At 47.8% G+C, this 18,693-nt stretch overlaps 1 protein-coding gene across 2 annotated transcripts in view; it reads left to right on the forward strand.

Moving 5' to 3' along the window:
* Positions 1 to 18,693, forward strand: part of LOC125739863 (PDZ domain-containing RING finger protein 4-like) — an 86,511-nt gene that overhangs the window by 40,535 nt on the left and 27,283 nt on the right. The window contains exon 1 of one of the 2 annotated variants that reach the window (XM_049010396.1): positions 9,521 to 9,902. The exons of the other annotated variant lie outside the window; for it this stretch is intronic. Coding sequence (XP_048866353.1) covers positions 9,834 to 9,902 — 69 coding nt within the window. The 5' untranslated portion in view covers positions 9,521 to 9,833. Of the gene's footprint in view, positions 1 to 9,520; positions 9,903 to 18,693 lie in introns of those variants that run through there. 2 annotated transcript variants of the gene reach the window in all.

Below are 18,693 nucleotides of genomic sequence, written 5' to 3' on the forward strand. Positions count from 1 at the left end.
TTATCACTGGGTGTTTTAGCTTCGCTGATCTTGGGAGCAGAAAATAACAGCATTTCACACTATCGGTGTCTGTTCCTCTGCTGAGGGACTCGCTTCCTTGGCAGATGGTCAGACAAGCTGTCTTTACTTCTACATTTCTAGACAATATTCAGCGGCCAAATATACTACAGTTTGCTCAGTTCGTATACGATGAGAGAATTTACTATAATTAATGCTAATGTGCACATTGCAATTGACTGGAGTATTTTCAACGGTTCATGGAGGTCTAGCATTGGTGGCTTTGGGGGGGGGGGGGGCGCTGTAAGCTGATACTTTTTCTTCCTCTTTACATATAAAGTAGAAAGGTCACCTGACCCCGCTTGCATTTTGACCTGAGGGGTTAAGCGACACGCTTGTGACATTGTATTTCTTTTCAAACAATCAATAATCCGATTGTTTAACGCAAATTTAATTTCCAGCCCTGGATGGCCTCAGCCTTACATCATGTTCCTTTCATGGTCTCCTCTTTCATCTGGAGATTAAATCTAAACACAGGTTAATGCATCAATGCAAGCTGAGGATGAATGTATAGAAAGTAAAGGTGACGCAGTGGGAAGCAGATAGAGAAGTAAGAGTCGTGGTGGTGAGAGAAGTGTGTTGTTTTAATGAGATTCTATGTTTTGCATTTATATGTTTCCCAATGTCTGTTTCTCCTTGGGCCAGTACAGCGACAGTGCCCCAAACCGCCGCTCCGCTACTCAAAACCATTACGTTTGTCGCTCTTGTATCTGAAAAGCAGAAAATAAGGTTTCAGCCCCATGGGCATCATCATAATTGTGGAGCGATTTACATGTGGGGGGAGAACAGCAGGCCGATGGAGCTGGGATTATGTCGAGGTGGGAATTTAAGATTATCCCGTGGCTTTGTTACATCGCCGGGAAACGCGACAGCTGGGGGGGCGAGATGGGGCTCGGAAGACATAACCAGCCATTTCACTCTGAAATAACACAGGCAGCAGAGTGGGGGGGGCGGGGTTAGAGGGTAGCTGTATGATCATGGCGTACGGACCCAGACTGCTGCTGCCACATCAGCTTTCCACGTTTCATTGTGTTTTGGTGGACGAATATATTGCTTTCTGGATTATTTGATGCATGAAAATGAAGTTGCTATGAAATAAAATGCCTTTGCTAGTCGCACAGTCTCTGACGATCACGGCTAATTCACAGCACCTGCTGCGTTTTGCTAAGTACCTTAAAAAGTTTTACCCCGTTCCTCTCGTCTTCCCAAGGAACAAAAGAAATGTCACAGCCTTGGAGGGAATCACTTTGGCGCACATCCTTCATATGACTCAATCCTGCTGCCCAGACCCCATAGCACTCGGAACAGGACTCTCAAATTGGTTTCCCCCCAAGGTCAAGTGAAATGCAGCAACTGTTAAATTCAATCTGGGGAAGCAGTGGAATGACTGGTTTTCATTCCTCTGTAGTTTTGTGTTCCAGACAAGAGACCAACATGACTTTGTTGGATCTAATTTCGTCATTCTGGTTGAAGGCCCATGCTAAGTAAGACTGGCACTCGGCTTTACTTTCTTCCCATCAGCAGCGATGGTTGGGTTGCCACCATTCGGTTAAATCACTTCTCTGTCTCTGGTGTATGCGGTAGCACTGTGCGTCTCTATCCCAGAAGCGGCTACTGCCAGCTCTTTCCGATACTGAGTACAAACACAAGGGGAATTATCATTGTTTTTTTAAGTGGCGACCCTTAATCTGACAGCCTATAGCTTAGGAAATCCTTGCCTAGGGACTATAAAATTTTATGATTTGGTCCGTGAAATGCCTGACTTAGAACCTCCGATGCATAAAGTGTGGTCGCTCCCCTTTTAGAAGGTGAGAATGCACCACGGTGCTCATCCTGTCCTCCAGGGAGATTGTGCTATAGATCTGTTTCTCAGCCACGGGGAGCGGAATTCTGTTCTACAATCTGGAGCTTATTGACTGCATTGATTGTGCTGCTCCTGGCAGGTGACTGAAAGTCCCAGATCAATGTCTTGGGTGTTGGACGTATGTAGTCTTTGTCTGTCACCTGTCCTGAGTGTGGCTGCCATTCTACCCCCTTTAATCTCTCCCTGTAGCCCCTCCGGACATCAGCTAATGGATGATACCGCCTGCAGAGTGAAGCAGGCCTGAGATACTGCGAGTTCCACGACCACGACACCAAAGGTGTGAGTGGACAGCTGTGCAGCTTCCTGTAGCTCCTCTCTTGTTTCATTAAAAAATAAAACAAGCTTAGATGACAAATGTGCAGGATTAAGCCAAATTATCTCTCTCTTTTTTTGGTGGTAGTGGGAATTCGTTTATGCTCTCATACACTGACGCCTGAGTCCCAGTGCCAGTCCAGATGAGGTGGAAGGTGATGAAAGCTAATTTATTTGGAGAAGTAGTGTGCAGGCCACATCTGTCAGCCTGTTACTGTTGGGCCAGAATATCAAAGAAGTGGCCGTTCACTTTGCCTGGTTGCGTCTGAAGAAGGCGGTAAAGGAAATGAAATCAATTTCACTGTCTGAAGCTAAGGGGATGCTTTAAATAGAATGCTCTCCACAGGCAATGTGGACATCTCATTACAGACATGGAGTGCATTCTGGGAAATACACAGCACAGGGCAGAGGATACCGTTGATGGGACATTCCATCTCAGCACTCCACCTGGACCTTTTTGGGGAGACACTGGACATTGCTAGAATAAACCCACATGAACTGACTCAAATTCATAGCCCTGAAGGTGTGAGCCCACGATTGTGTCCATCAAGAAGAGCAGTAGCTTTTCAGGGTCTCCTTTTCCAGCTTACCTAACGCTCATTGAGCTTTGCTTTTTGACCGGCAGAACTTTCACCATTCTGCATCCTGCAGCCTGTCTCTCCATCTTGCCTTCAGGTCCCGGTTAATGTCCGTTTTATTGCTCCTTAGTGCGGCATTGCCCCCTAACACTGGCTTGACGAGTCCTTTACCTGCCTTAAAGCCAGGATTGCATTTCCATCGCTGAGCTCCATCAGGAAGGACTGATTGGAGGAGAGGGGGAAAAATGGAGCTTTGGTCCATTCCTTACCGTCTTGCATCCCTTCTCGTTCCTCTAACGTCCTGCTTCCAGGTAAATCGCTCTCCACTGGGCCAGGTTAACACTCTGTGTGGCACGATCCTTTATTCGCCTACACAGTAGGAGAACATCTGGCCCTCGCCACGCAGAGCACACTGGGATTAGCCTGTAGCTCGAGACAATGGGCGGGGTCAACGAAGACCAGCCAAAGACAGCTGGGTCAGCAAGCTGGCCCTGAGGTCATGTTGGGGGGGACAGACGCTGAGAGGGCGCCCTGTCAGGTCGTCTTCTGAAAGATGGGGAGTACAAGTCGCTGCAGGAGGATCAAGTTGCACTTAAACCACTTAGATAATTAAAAGAAGAATGATCTACCTTCCTCTCTGTATTTTGCCGCCTGATGAGTTTTCATCTGTCGCCTGTGGATTCTACATGGATTCATAATTCTAAACAAGCTTTGGGGCTTTGAGTGAAAACAAGCGAGTGGCAGCAGCTTTATCGAATAATTGTCTGTAAAGTGTTTATTCTAGACTTATGTTAATAAGAAGGCATTCGGAATATTGGCAGATGAGATCTAAGCTACACAGATGTGAGCAAAGGTTTACAAAGGTTCTTATGAGGTTCAGACCAGGAAGATGCACAACAAATGTGGGGGGGTTGGGGAGGGGGGGTCCTGTTAATGGCTGTTATTTGAGCAGCTTTGTGTTTTAACACATCTGTGGGCCCTGCTGGTAAAATACCCCCAGGGTGTCATCAAGACCGACCTCGGCACCTCTTCCCTCCGTAGGTGAGGTCAAACGCAATATGAAGCTGTCCGGCGGACTGTGGGTAACTGCCATCTTTGCTGGGCCTTATTAAAGCTGACACTGTGTGAGGTTACTTTGTGGTAGGGAAGCCTGTCGAGCTGAAACTTGCAACTGAGAACAAGGTGAGAAGCCAGTGGTGCTGCGAGGCGACATGCAGTCAGCTTTGTCCTGAGGGTGAAGTCTGAGTCATAGCCTGCAGTTACTTTCTACCGTTGGCATCCCTCCGGTGACCATTTGCTTCTTGCGCTTTCAATAGCGTATAGAGCATCTTCCTGCCTTTCACTGTCGCGTGCAGCCTCTTGCTAGAAGTTTCCACAAAAGTATGATTTGCAGGTTTGATCTTCATTTGTGTCAGCATGTTCAGGGCATTGTCGTGTGTATATAGCAGATCTGGGATGTCCTTATGCTAGGTAGACATAGTCAACATGGCCCTTGCACTTAGGTTCACCTGTTCAGTTTGAAGGCTGTATCACCGACTGTGTGACACAGGCCCTGAGGACGCACTCTCAGGCTCCCTCCTGTAATGCATGCTGTGCTCCGCATTTCCTTTGTCCCTGGATCGCAGAGCTAAAAGCCAGCTGGGTGAGACATCTTGCTTCACCCAAGATTTTTATTAAAAGTTCCCTTCAGGGCTTTTGATCCCATTGTCCATTTGAAATCTCAGTTGGTTGCATCATGGGGGTGTTTGGGAGGTAGGGTTGGAATTCTTCAAAGAACCTGGCTAATGCTATCTATGAAATGCTAAGACATTTTAATGCAGAGGGGTACTGCTGGTCTATTTTATAAACCATAATCATTGTGTCAGTGGCAATACTCTCCTTACATACTTAAATGTGGACTCTTCTATTATTAAGGGGATCGGGGATTCTGTTTGAAATTTCTGGGCCTCAGCCTCCATTCATTAAGCGGATTATAAAAATACAAATATAAGAAAAAGTGAACACAGGGATGATTGCTGAAAAGGTGCACAAGTACTGATTTATTAGATTAATTTTAATAAGCTGGTGTGATGTATTATTCTGCACTAAATTTATTATGTTCAACTTTTACTTGCATGAATTATTTGATCGCATTAATAATTATGCATCGCCAAAGGGAAGTATGACATGCTGGGCCAGCAAAGTTTGATTTTATTTGCTTTTGAATCAGCAGCCTGTGTGACAGGCAGGACAGCAGTGCAGGCAGCTTCAGCACAGAGGAGGATGCAGCTCTGTGGTTCTGGGAGGGCCGTCACCAAAGCAGCGGCCTCTCGGTGTCCGGGCTCTGCAAACCCAAATGTCAGTTCCTTTGGTTTGGTGCTTCTCCTCATGTTAATTATACTGACTGCGGTCATCGTTAAGAAATAACTAACTGAACCATGGATAACTGGGTGACTCCACAAGAAGCAGTGTGGCATGATGTATCTGCACCTTCAGTTCCGGGTCTACGTTTGGGTGATCCATAGGAAGATGTTCTTCAAGACAGACTTATGGAATAATTTCCCATGGGAAGATGCTCTTGAAGATCAGCTCATGGGCTGGCATCATGTGAGAAGCTGGGGCCATCTGAATTTCTGGTCAGTCCCTACATCTGAAAGTGGTGCGAGATCTCCATTCATAATGTAACACGGTGATCTACTCGGGTGTACGGCCTGGTATAAGATTTCTGCCTAACGATGTGTTAGCCAAGTGCGTTTAAACATATTCTGTTGGTGCTACGGTAGCTTGACTAATATCTGGCTCCTTAATAATAGTCTAAGTAAATACCGCCAGAGCAAAGCTAGATTGATTATTATTGAATTTTTATTAAGCCGAGTTGTCGCCCACGTCGTTACAGCCAGCCGCCTTGAGTTTCCTGGTATCTGTCCAAGTGCGACAGATGTCACAATGGTTGATTCATGCAATTTTTAGATTCAGGACTGGGGGAGTAACGGTTATCTTCATCAGTGACATATTCTGAATGGATATGAAATTTATGTCAGTCGTGAAAGTGCCTCTGTACTGAACACCGTGCTAAGCGGACCACAAAACTTGCCTGTGGCTTGTCTTGGGAGGAAAATGGTGAGCGTTTTTTATTTATCATCTGCACTACTGAAAGCTGAGGACTTTCTCTCAATTATTTATCATGCCCGTCTACCATTGGGAACCCCTATCGGTGTCTCACTGACTCGCTGTTGGAATACACCTTTTGTAATCTGCCTTCACCCATTTTGATCATAGCCTTTCCTGGGAGTATGCCTTGCCCCTTAGCCGTTAGATATCACGGCAGAGCCGGAGAATACATACAGCTATATGAGTAATACGGATTTTACGGCGTCCACTATCTGTTAGCCCATCTCTTGAATCAACCAGACTCCCTGCCTCCACATGCCTTTTCGCGGGTCATTTTCTGTTGGCATCCTGCCTTCCGGCCAATCTGTGGCATTTTCTCCCTTAGCTGTATGTGTGCATTTTACACCTCTGGAGGGTCGAGATATTTGGGCAGATATGGAATTCAGGGGCCTAAACACAACCATGATACCCTGAGGACGAAGGGGTTTGCAATGGCCCAGCAGGCCCAGGAGAGTGGAAAGACTGAGCATGGTGTACCTTGCTGCACGGTGGGTGAAATGTGGCATCACGATGACAGTCATCTGTAGGGGACAGGAAGCAAATAAACAAGGAGGAGGTGGAGTGACAGTGTAGTAACACACAAGGAAGAGTTTGACCCTGACGTGACACTGTTGACGGGAACCCAATCCCATCAGCACCAAGCACAATTTGGAGTCAACAGTTTACTTGAACTGCGGGTCTTTGGACTGGTCCCAGGCAAACATGGAGAGAACATGCAAACACCATACGGATGGAGCTGGAGCCAGAGTCAGACTAGAAGCCCTGTTCTTACCCTCCGAGCCAGCAAAGGTATCCATACTTAAAATTCAACAGTATCCATGATACAAACAGGAAATGGCACAACGAAGCCAGGTGCTGAAGTTCTTCTGGAGGCTGCAGGAGATTGTAACTGACAGGCTGTTGCCGTAGTCCCAGTAGTCAAGATTGTGAAGAGCCTGGGGTTGTAGCTGAATCACACTGTTCTTAAAGAGACCTCTGTCAAAGCTCTGGGGCTGAGCTGACACTCTGTAGCTGAGAAGGCACTTTTCAGGTATGTTTACACTACATAGATCAAGGAGGTGCTGCTTCACACCCTTCAGGGACACCAAGAATGCATTTGTTAGCTCTTCATTCTTCTCATCTCATATTATTGATCTCCTCTTACCTTCCTATGTGTGGTAGCATGTCTGTGGGTGTAACCTTGGACCCCCACCGGTTTTTCTCTCCTATATCAAACTATAGAGTTTCTTTTGTTGTCTTGTGACTATTATTCACTATTCATCTACTCCATGGCTGAACTGTTGTATGTCACTGATGGTGTGTTTTGATTCTTTGAACTGTCAGATTTCAGTGATGCTGTTGTTTGATTCTTTAAAGCATTGTATGTCAGTGACTGTTGTTTGATTCTTTAAAGCATTGTATGTCAGTGACTGTTGTTTGATTCTTTAAAGCATTGTATGTCAGTGACTGTTGTTTGATTCTTTAAAGCATTGTATGTCAGTGACTGTTGTTTGATTCTTTGAACTGTCATATGTCAGTGATGGTGTTTTTTGATTCTTTGAACTGTTGTATGTGTCATTGATGGTGTCGTGTGATTCTTTGAACTGTCGTATGTCAGTGACTGTTGTTTGATTCTTTGAACTGTCGTTTGTCAGTGATAATGTTGCCTGAGTCTCTGCCTTTATTGTCATTCTAACAGGTTAAAATGAAATTCTAATTAGCACTTTGAGGCAACACTTTCTAACACGTGCTATACAAAGATCTGTTCCGTTGAGTTGTTTTTCTTGCATTTGTTCTAGGTTTTAAAGTATCACAATTTTCTAGAGTAATATTGTCTAAAGTTTAATATGACCTAGTCTCCTCCACAACGGAAGGACTCACTGTGTGGAACTAATTTCCTTTAATAAGTTCAGCAAATCAGGCTTTACCATATGGTGTCCCACAGGTTAGCAGTTAGGACCATTATAGGCAGGGAAACAGACTGTCTTCCACCATCAGCAAAACAATCCTATTCCCTAACCCATCTCTCCATCCCAACCTATGGATTATTTTTATTATAATATATATATATTCACACACACACACACACACACACACTATATTGCCAAAAGTATTGGGATACCTGCCTTTACACACACATGAATATTAATGACATCCTATTATTAATACAAAGACTTACTTTGCAGCTATAACCTCTCCAACTCCTCTGGGAAGGCTGTCCACAAGGTTTAGGAGTGTGTTTATGGAAATTTTTGACTGTTCTTTCAGGAGAGCATTTGTGAGGTCAGTCACTGATGTTGGACAAGGCCTGGCTGGCAATCCCCATTCTAATTCAACCCAAAGGTTTTTTGTCTGGTTGAGGTCTGGACTCTGGTGCAGGCCAATCAAGTTCCTCCACACCAGACTCACTTATCCATGTCCTTATGGACCTTGCTTTGTGCATTAGTGCACAGTCATGTTGGAACAGGAAGGGGCCATCCCCAAACTGTTCCCATAAAGTTGGTAGCATGAAATTGTCCAAAATGGCTTTGAATGCTGCAGCATTAAGAGTTACTCGTCCCTCGGATTGCCAGACAGAGAAGCATGATTCATCTCTTCTCAGTGGAGAACATGTCTCCACTGCTCTACAGTCCAGTGGCAGCGTGCTTTACAGCACTGCATCCGACTCTTTGCAGTGCACTTGGTGATGTGAGGCTTGGATGCAGCTGCTCGGCCACGGAAACACATTCCACAAAGTCCTCCTGGCACTGTTCTTGAGCTTCTCTGAAGGCCACACGAAGTCTGGAGGTCTGCAGCTACGGACTCTGCCGGCAGTTGGCACCTTCTGCACACTGTGTGCCTCAGCATGCGTTGTCCCGCTCTGTGATTTTACATGGCTTACCGCTTTTTGGCGGAGTTGCTGTTGTTCCCAATTGCTTCCACTTTGTCATAATACCACTAATAGTTGACAGTGGAATATTTAGTAGAGGAAATTTCATGAATAGACTTATTGCCCAGCTGGCATCCCATCACGGTACCACGCTTGAGTTCACTGAGCTCCTGAGAGTGACCCATTCTTTCGCAAATGCTTGTAGGAGCAGCCTGCATGCCTAGGTGGTTGATTTTATACACCTGTGGCTATGGAAGCGATTGGAACGATTTCAATGATTTAGAGGGGCGTCCCCCTTTTGGCAATGTAGACTACATATATACATATGCATACATTGTGTGTGTGTGTGTGTGTGTGTGTGTGTGAGAGAGAGAGAGAGAGAGAGAGAGAAAATATAATACACAAATTTGTACAGTTAAGAAGGCTTCATTTGTAGATGTAACGTGTGTAACTAAATACCTAAAAGATGCATTTGCTGATATGGTCTGTTAGTATAGCTGTGTATGACAGTGGTGTAAATGCCATTTAATCCACACATCTGCTCCTTGCATAAAAGAGTGCAACGTTGTGTCGGTGTGACAGGTTCTTAATGCCCAGCGCTATGTGTGCGTAAGGGACCGCTCTCATTCGTAGGTTCCTCCCCCACCCCGCCTCCCCTCATGAATATTCAGCAAGGCTGAGCCATTATTCATGAGCTGGAATCCACACAGTCATTTTGCACCACTGAGGAGGGGGGTCTGCACGCTCGAGCCTCGCAGGCAGTGCATGTGTGAGATCAGGAGGGGAGAGAGTGCAGGGGTCCGCTGGCGAAGAAGCCGAGTCCTCTCCCAGTCAGCCGCACAGGCACGCGGGAAGCTGGAGTGAGTGTGTACGCGCGCGCATGCCGGGGAGAGAGAGAGAGAGAGCCTCGCCACGGAGTGACTGATGAGAAACAGAGCACCGGTGTGGAGGGAGATTCCCCGTCTGCTCTACCGCCACTGCCACCGCTGCCGCTCCGCCGTGGGGGATCTTAAGCTCGCCCACGATGGGCTGCAGTCTGTGCTCCTTGCGGAAACGGGAGGAACACTACAAGCTGCTGTACGAGATCGCGCAGGTGAGTGAGCGAGCGAGCGCCGGAGCCGCGCAGGTGCCCCCGTTGGCGCGCCGCCGCGCAGGTGCCCCCGTGGAGCAGCCAAGTTTCCCACAGCAGGAGACCTGGCGACGGCTTCCATCGTCCTCGGAAGTGAGACGCCTTGACCGTGCGCTGCCGGTGCGGCTTTGCTGGGGGGCTCTGTTAGGCACGTCGCTGTTAGCCGTGTGTCACGGCTGGTCCGCTAACAGAAGCCCTTGCGATGCTCCCTTTCGTGTTAAGCGCTATTTCTCGCACCGTTTGTGGATGTCTGCTCTCCCTGGGTCCGCTGTACAGTGGAAAGGTGAGCGTCACCTGGTCGTGGGGGCTTTCCCGTCCAGGGCAGGTTATTAGGTCTGTGTTCTTCTGTACAGGCGAAGGCGACGGAGGGACGTGAGGGATCTTCTCATAAAAGGCCGACCATTCTGACTAACTTGCTGTTAGTGAGCTGATTGAGGAAGGAAAAGAATTTGGGACCAGTTTGCATCAGAATAATGAAAACCTTTGACACAAAGGAAAAAAACGGCAGATACAGCCTCGAGACTCATTTAAGGCATAACATAGTTTTAAATTGAACGCCAGAAAAGGTGTGTTTGTGGTTTTCGGGTCTTGTGTTCCACTTGGGGATGTACACATTTCATTTTAAAGTCACTTGCAATATATAAAAGTTAAACTCAAACTTGATCTTTTGCTCACGTTCAGACAGCCGCTGTGTGCCTGATTCTCTCCGGGATTCCGCCCGGATCGGTGCTGCATTTGTGTCCATGAAATACGGTGCTTTCGCTTCAGGTCGGTTACGGAGTTTCGGGTCATGGCGCTCGGACCGCGGTCTGCTGGCGGGTTTCACCGGCCGTGCGTGTGTCTGTCTGATCGGGGAGTGCCAAGGGAGAGTGGGTCGGCCGGCGGCGGGGGGAACCTGTTTGTAAACGGTCCCAAAATGCACGGTGCTCAGCCAGCCCCCCTGTGCATGTCAGCCAGCTACTAGTAGGGTTCACTGACATGGAGGTCAGTAGAGTTTGGGGAGAAGGGCCATCTCTCCCCATGCTGACCGCCTGTCCTCTTCCCCAGGTGTACCCCCGGGCTCTGGTGTCTCTGTTCATGTGCGGCTTGAGTTACGCTTGTACCCCGGCCGGGCAGGGGGTGTGTCCCCGGCTGCATGCCTGACCCCCCCAGCACCGCACCATCAGCCTGCTGGCCCCCTTTTTGCCGGGCAGGGGGTGTGTCCCCGGCTGCATGCCTGACCCCCCCAGCACCGCACCATCAGCCTGCTGGCCCCCTTTTTGCCGGGCAGGGGGTGTGTCCCCGGCTGCGTGCCTGACCCCCCCAGCACCGCACCATCAGCCTGCTGGCCCCCTTTTTGCCGGGCAGGGGGTGTGTCCCCGGCTGCGTGCCTGACCCCCCCAGCACCGCACCATCAGCCTGCTGGCCCCCTTTTTGCCGGGCAGGGGGTGTGTCCCCGGCTGCATGCCTGACCCCCCCAGCACCGCACCATCAGCCTGCTGGCCCCCTTTTTGCCGGGCAGGGGGTGTGTCCCCGGCTGCATGCCTGACCCCCCCAGCACCGCACCATCAGCACCATATCATCAGCCTGAGCTTAATAAACCACGATCACACGCTTTTCAGGTGTCTTATTGTGCTCCTGGGGTTTTGCTGCATAAGCCTCGGAAACTTCAAAATGATGATGCATGTGAGGGGAATAACAGCATGGATATCTGAGGTCACGCCCCCCCCCCTTCATGGGATCGCTACCCCCCCCCCTTCATGGGATCGCTCCCAGCTCACCAGATAAGCAGTTGGGAGATGGATACTTGGGTATCTGACATAAATTTCTTATAGTTAGTCTTTATGTTGTGCTGTTTCACTCTTCCCTCTAATGTTCACTGCACACGCATGTACGGTGCGTGTCTGTGGCCGTGAGCAGGTGTGTCAGCTGACTTCCCGCCCGGTTATACGTTGCCGTTCTGATTTATGCCGCTGTCACCGGCTCGGGCCCCCCCGAGCTCTCGGCGTGCCTCTGCCGAGCTTCTGCGATGAGCCGCCGTCTCCAGGGACGCTCCAACGCGGCTAATTAGCAGCGGATATTAACGCGAGCCGAGCGGCTTACGCTTTAGCGGTAAACTCACAGGGCATGAAGCGTGCTGGTTCGGGGACCTGAAGTTCCCATGCCTAGAATCCATAATTCATCCAGTAGTACTATGTACATATATACTACATGCATATAGTATGTACTACGGACCTATATGCTACATGTATTACATGTATACTACATACATGCACAGTATACTATATATATATATATATATATATATATATATATGGTAATATTTATGTTTCTCAACTATGCTGCCATATACCATAAGCACAGTCACTTATTTCTACCCATTCTACATGTTTTATATTTTGTATTTTTGATACTTAATCTTTGTGCCCTTAATATTCATATGTACCTCAAAGCATCTCTGGGGAATTGCATGTACTGAGTTTCATTGTAACCTGTTACAGTGAAAATAAAGGCATTTTATGTGTCCTGTCACCCCCTGACCACTAGACTGCGCTCACAGCCAGCTCCTGTCTCCTGTCTGCCACGTGTTTCATAGCTCGGCCTCTGCCACCTGTCCATGCATATGTTTGGCATCTCCCAGTTACACCGAAATATCAGGCGTTTCACCCAGTGGGCACCACATGTAGCTGGAAATCTGGGAGTCACAGCCGGGGTCTTGGAGTCACAGCTGGGATGTGGGAATGCACTTCAGGGCGGTTGTCTTTCTGATAGGCCGCTGAGCCCCCACCCTCGACAGCTAATTAAATGATATATAAAACGTGAAAAATGGGCCCGATTCATACTTCAGGTCGCACTCTGGCTCACAAAGGGTGATTCCGGGAGTGAATCGCTCAGACGCTCCTCAGTTCAGATTGTAGATATTTCGGCCGACATCAAAGTGATTTATCTGGCCATTGTTCTGCGGGTGGGGCGCGCTCCCGGTTCACACGCGGGACAGGGGGGGGCCCTGCTCAGCGAGCTGCACGGAGGCGGAGCGGGGATTAATTTCAGCCCGAGGTAAGCGTGAAGCCTCGTGGGCTTCAGGGACTGGGAGCTGATACCCAGAGGGTCTGCGGGGGGGCTGGCGACCAGTCACTGTCTTTCTTAATCCCCCATGGGGGGGGGGGGGGGGGGCAGGCAGCTGGACCGCTGTGCTGATGGTTTGTGTGTATGTATCTGTGTACGTTTGTATTTGTGTGTGTATATATATGTATATATGTCGCTGCGTGTGTTTGTCTGTCTGTGTGCGTGAGGAACTGGCCTCAGTGGACTAATGCTTCTGAACTCTTGCTGGTCTGTATCCCTCCCCAATCCCACCCTCCCCCCAATTGTTAGCTACAAATGTACCCATCCATCTTCTTGTCCTATTACATTTTTGTGAATGATGTTCCTCGGCCATTAAAATTGATAGGATAGAACAAAAGGGAGAAAAAAGAAAAATGTGTCCCTTGATTGATCTCGTGTCCACCAGCGAGATCGTCCCGAGATATAATGTGGGCTTCGCAGTCGTTTTTAAATGGAATCACATCCCCCGTCATGGCGAATATCCGGAGTTCCCATCTTCAGATCGTTCCTTTGATTAGGATGGCATGGCAAAGACCTCTTCCGTCTTTTAATCAGGGTCGAGACCTGTCAACATGCGCTTTTCAGTATTTCCGAAAATAGATGTCACTTTATATTGAATTGTTGCGTGAGCGTTTGTGATATTCAGTTAGGATATTAAGCGGCGTATTTTTCCATTTTGTGTGCTGGCCTGGCAGCCTCCCGCTAATCCCTCATGTCTGATGATATCTGTGTTCTTTTCTGTTACACTCTGCTTTTATCACAGAGCCAAAGACTCTCTGGTAGCTTGCTATAAAAAACACCCCAAAGTTGCGCTTCGGCATCCATTCCAGGGAAAGCAAACAAATTCCCGACTACCGACAAGCTTATGAGGGGTAAACACAAGGTGCAGCTAAAACCAGCCAGTGTTTCAGCCTGACAGTTTTGTTGAGATGGTAAGTGGTGCCGCAGGAGTAGGCTGGATGTGTGGTAACGTTGTGACGCAGCGGTCTGTTAAATCTCTGAGGACGCTGCAAGGAGCTGATGAGTTGCCCTTTTCCTTTCTGCATGTTTTCTTAGCCCGGAAAGCTCTCAGCTGACCTTTTTCTGTCATGTTCCCAGTGCCTTCAGCCCCCTGGCCCAGAGTGGGTTTTTCCAGCAGGACGTCTCTCTTGCCCGCCTTGGAGCAGGAGGGGCTCGGCTCTGAGTATCCTGACGATGCCGTTCAGTGCTCAGATTGCCGCCCGTGTTATTGGGATGACCTGCCACTGTACCGTCCACGGAGACAGTGGCACCTGACAGTGCAGCTCGCATGATGTCTCCATCGCGGCTTTGTTTTCACGTCTTCTGCTTGGCAGCTTGAGTTTAAGGCCTGTGGAGTGTATGGCAGTCATCTCCAGGCTCTGGTGACAGGTGTTGGGAGCCCAGTCACTGGGAATGTGTGTCTTTTTTCTGGCTGCCCCATAAGTACCTGGAGATCCGTGGCTGAGCTTTTTTGCATCTTTCAGTGCCTGGTTCTTCGTACCTGAACCAGCCCCAAGCTGGAAGCAGCCAGGTGCATCCTGGGAAGCTCCTATCTGATGTGGTACTGACACCACACAGGCACCCAGAGCTGCTGTGTCTTTAGCTGGTGTATCGTAGTGAATCTATCATCTTTAAACTTAACAGAAAGACTGAAGAGAACAGGAGCCAGGCCCACTGGGCTTGTCATCACATTGTACCATCCTTGTGCAGAAATGATGTTAATATGCCGGCATGTGAAACATTTGACTATCACGTCCAATTCTCCCTCTTCTCCTTGTTCTTCTGCTTTGGGATAATGAATGCCCAGCTTTCTGCGGGTGGGGGTCTGGCCTCCAACAGCTTGGTGAAGTCTTTGAACATGTGATTAAACAAAGCGACAAAGAGCCATGAAAAACTCACACACACACACACACAGAAGGCCATTTGTCGGCAGCTACGCGTGAGGCTGCCTATTAGCTTAGCTCGGCGCACCAGAAGCTGTCCTCATTAATTCATCGTTGCTTTTTAAGATGGCATTTTCTGGTCCGGTGTCAAACTGACGGGCTGCGTCTCCGTAGCGTCCTTTCCACCTTCCAAGCTCAGCACAGTTGTGCGTTGCGCCCTTTAAGTGGAAATGGGAAGATGACCCAAGCCTGACCCCCCCCCCCCCCCACCAACAGAGGTGTGTATGAATCAGAGAGTCCTTGGGTGTTATTATCCTGAGGTCAGATTGCTGTTTATTCCTGAGGCCGAGAGTGACATGTTCCTCATACCGTGTCATTTTGACCCATGCCTGTCCATTGAAGCTGTAACATTGGATGCTTCTAAAGAACATGTCATGATCAAGCCTAGTTCTCATTGTGAGCTGCATGTAATAATAATGAGTGTCACTGTGCTCACGCGATTAACCAATGATATTTCAGCCAGCCTCATTTTCAGACTAACTGCTGTTTCATGAGCCAAAAAAACCCCCCAATCTAATAAGGTTGGTCTGTCCACCCTGATAGTAGACAGAGGTCATTACGCTATTGAAATGGACACCAAACTGTTGATTTGCATTGTCAGTCATATGGTAAAAGATTGCTGGAAAGGAAACACTGTGGAAACTCACCATGTGTGCATGCATTATACACATGGCCTTTTCTAACGAACAAACCAAAAACCGGTAATACTTATTTTTTGAGAAATGCCCTACATTTAGCTAAGCAAATGGGAATTTTAACAGAGGCATCTGTTTGGTGAATGTCTTGCTTTTAAAATGGAACAGAATCATCATACTGTATGTTTCTTGAAGGGACTTCGTGAAAAAAGACCTGCAACTTTAAATCAATAACAATGAGACATTGAGTAATTGTTTATTGGAATGCTTAATGGAATTCCTAATTAATTTAGTTGAAATGGAGAGGCTTGGAGTATTTAAGCCGACCCGATTTCCATTCCTGGACCTGGTTGCTTGTGTTGCTGCTTTCCTGAAACCTGATAAGACAGCAGGTGATTGATAACAAGGAGTGATCAAGGGCAGTTTAATCCACATTGGGCACTTTTTTGAATAGAATGTTTTGATAATTTTATTTTTTTTTTGTGAAAGGAAACTAGAAATGGTAAATCTGTCCAAATAAAGCTGCTGTCTTCCAGTGCTCACAGTGTGCATGGAAATGCTGCTAAACGCGGTGTGAAGGTTACGGAACGTCACCTCACAGCCGTCAGCAGGTGTTTCAGCCGTGACACATTTTTATCAGCAGGTGCTTCCCGTGAAATGATCCTTGCCGAGGTCGCCATTGTGAGCGCTGATAGCGGGAATACGCGTCTCGGAGGGAGTAATGGGGCCCTGATGTCCACCGTGGGGGTGCAGGTTCAGGGTGGAGGGAGGGAGAGGAAGGGGGCTGGCAGGACGGACCGGCACACAGAAGGTGATAAGCGGCTAACTCAGCATCAGCATCTCCTCGTGGCTGAAAGCCTCACTCAGCTTTTGGGGTCTTGTAGCTTGCATGCTTCCCATCTCATGGAAATGACGTCAATGCAGGAAATTTTGTTCCCTCAGCCTCTTGACCTAGGTTTGACTCCGAAGCAGTTTATTAGTTAAAAAGATCCTTTGAATCGCTACAAATGAGAGTTCAGCAGCTAAAATGAATTATAGTGGCAGTATTGAATTATACAATAGCAATAGAGAATGCCTTCTGTCAATTACACTGAAGTGTCTCTTGATCTCATGAAATGCTCATTGTTTCTGCTAAGTGTACTTTTTCTTTTTATTCCATAAGTAAAAAATACATTGAACATTTAATTCAATAATTCCCACAGTTTGGTTGACGTGATGGTGAGCCATGTCATGTTCTCATCATAAAATACAACCGCACACCTGTGTTTACTGATCTCCCAGAATCTCCCTGACCGCCATTTGCCATCTGGCCATTGTATCAATTATTACTTGAACCCAATCACCATCAGTGCGTATTTCCACAGACCAAGATTCCTGGGTGTGCTTCCTGGAAGCGGTTTGTTTATTAATAGGTTTTAATCATAGTTATTATTATTTTTGGAGACATTATTGTCGCCCATACCTGCAGTCACACGGGATTCTTCTGGTCGCTGTCGGCGGCCCAGGTGTCGGCGGCCCAGGTGTCCACGTGTGCTTCTCAGGTATATCTGCTGCAGAGTTCCCCTGTTTCACAGAGGCCCTGTTCAGCCTTTGGTCTGAGCGTAGCCCGTCTGCTATTCTGCATGTGTGACATCGGCCTCCGTCTGCCTGACCAGTGAGCAGCCCGCGGTGTTTGATTGATGTCCACTGGCTGTGGTGATTCCCGTCACGCTACGGTGTGTGCAAACGCCAAGCGGGAGGTTCTGTTTCTGGCTTGTTTGTAGCAGCGCGCCTGGTGCCAAATTCATGTTTAGAGTGGCTCCAGTCTTTGCTGCTGCCCCCCCTCCCTCCCTCCACCCCCCCCCTCCCTCCCCCTCCCCTCCGAATTACATTCTGTTAGGTGAGCAGGTGCTTGACGATCCTGCTTTACGCAACACAGTCTGCATCCATGATGCCGTCGCCAACTGAGCAGGCCATTCTGGAGAACGTTGGGTGTACCTGATTGAGTGCTCACACACTGCATTTTATCACCTATGATTTTGTCATAATATTGCAATACCGGAAACTCAGAGCTTGCATATTCACACTATAAAAAGTTCTCCCCAAATTAGCTTTTGAAGAGTTAGGAGGGCAGCACTTTTTATCAGTTTATTTTAATTATTCTGGGGATAAAAGTGGTTATGTTTAAATCCTGGGGGACATGACCTTTTGGCTTGGAAAAGGAGCCTCCCAACTGAGTGACGTCCTGAAGCAGACCTGCCCCTCCATTCCTCACCCAGAGGCTAAGCAAGAGTCCCGGAGACTAATTCTGTTCAGTGCCCCATCTCCCTGGAGCTCTGCTACTGTCTATTTCTAGAGCTGCACTCACAGGGGCTGTAAAAAGAAGCTTCCTCATGTGAGGTTTATTACTGTGTCTCTGTAACTGAGGCTACAGCCGGACACGTTCAAGCAGGTCCAGGGGGAAGTGACACATCTCTGTCTTGTCAAGCTGAAACATTGTGTAGTGATGAGATCAATCCCCACGCAAGTCAAATGGTGGTCAAGGCATATCATACCAGCCGTCTGACTTAATGCAGTTCACCGGGACCATGGACCAGCAGATGGTGCATTCCTGCTCTGGGGGCACTCATTGCCATTTAATACGCTTTGTGGCACAGACTCAGGGATGGCCTGGGACATATTGTATTCCTTAGGTAAGGATGATTCAGTTGCTGGAGTTGATCTATAACATGTTTGCGGTCTGCAAAATGTCCTGTCTGCCAGGAACACAATGGAGAGGGACACCGCGATGCCAGTTATGTCATGAAACATTTTGAGAACCCTGTGTTTTTCAGAACTAATCCATTACTTATTATAAGCACACCTTGGATTGTCTGGGAATGGTCAGCAAGAGATTTACAGGCACAGAATCTACAGTCTACGATCTATAATAGAGTCCACATTTGAAAGAAGCCATGCACTGGTGAGCTTGGCCAAGTGGATTCTTTTCAAGGCAAACAAATGCTAAGTAAGTTTGGACAATTGATTATATATGCATACGGAATAATTCATGAAGAAAAAAACAGTTGGGGGATAATCGTTATTTACTTCAGTGTTTAGAAACATTGGCTGTGA

Source organism: Brienomyrus brachyistius, chromosome 1 (genome assembly GCF_023856365.1).
Source record: "Brienomyrus brachyistius isolate T26 chromosome 1, BBRACH_0.4, whole genome shotgun sequence".
NCBI lineage: Eukaryota > Metazoa > Chordata > Actinopteri > Osteoglossiformes > Mormyridae > Brienomyrus > Brienomyrus brachyistius.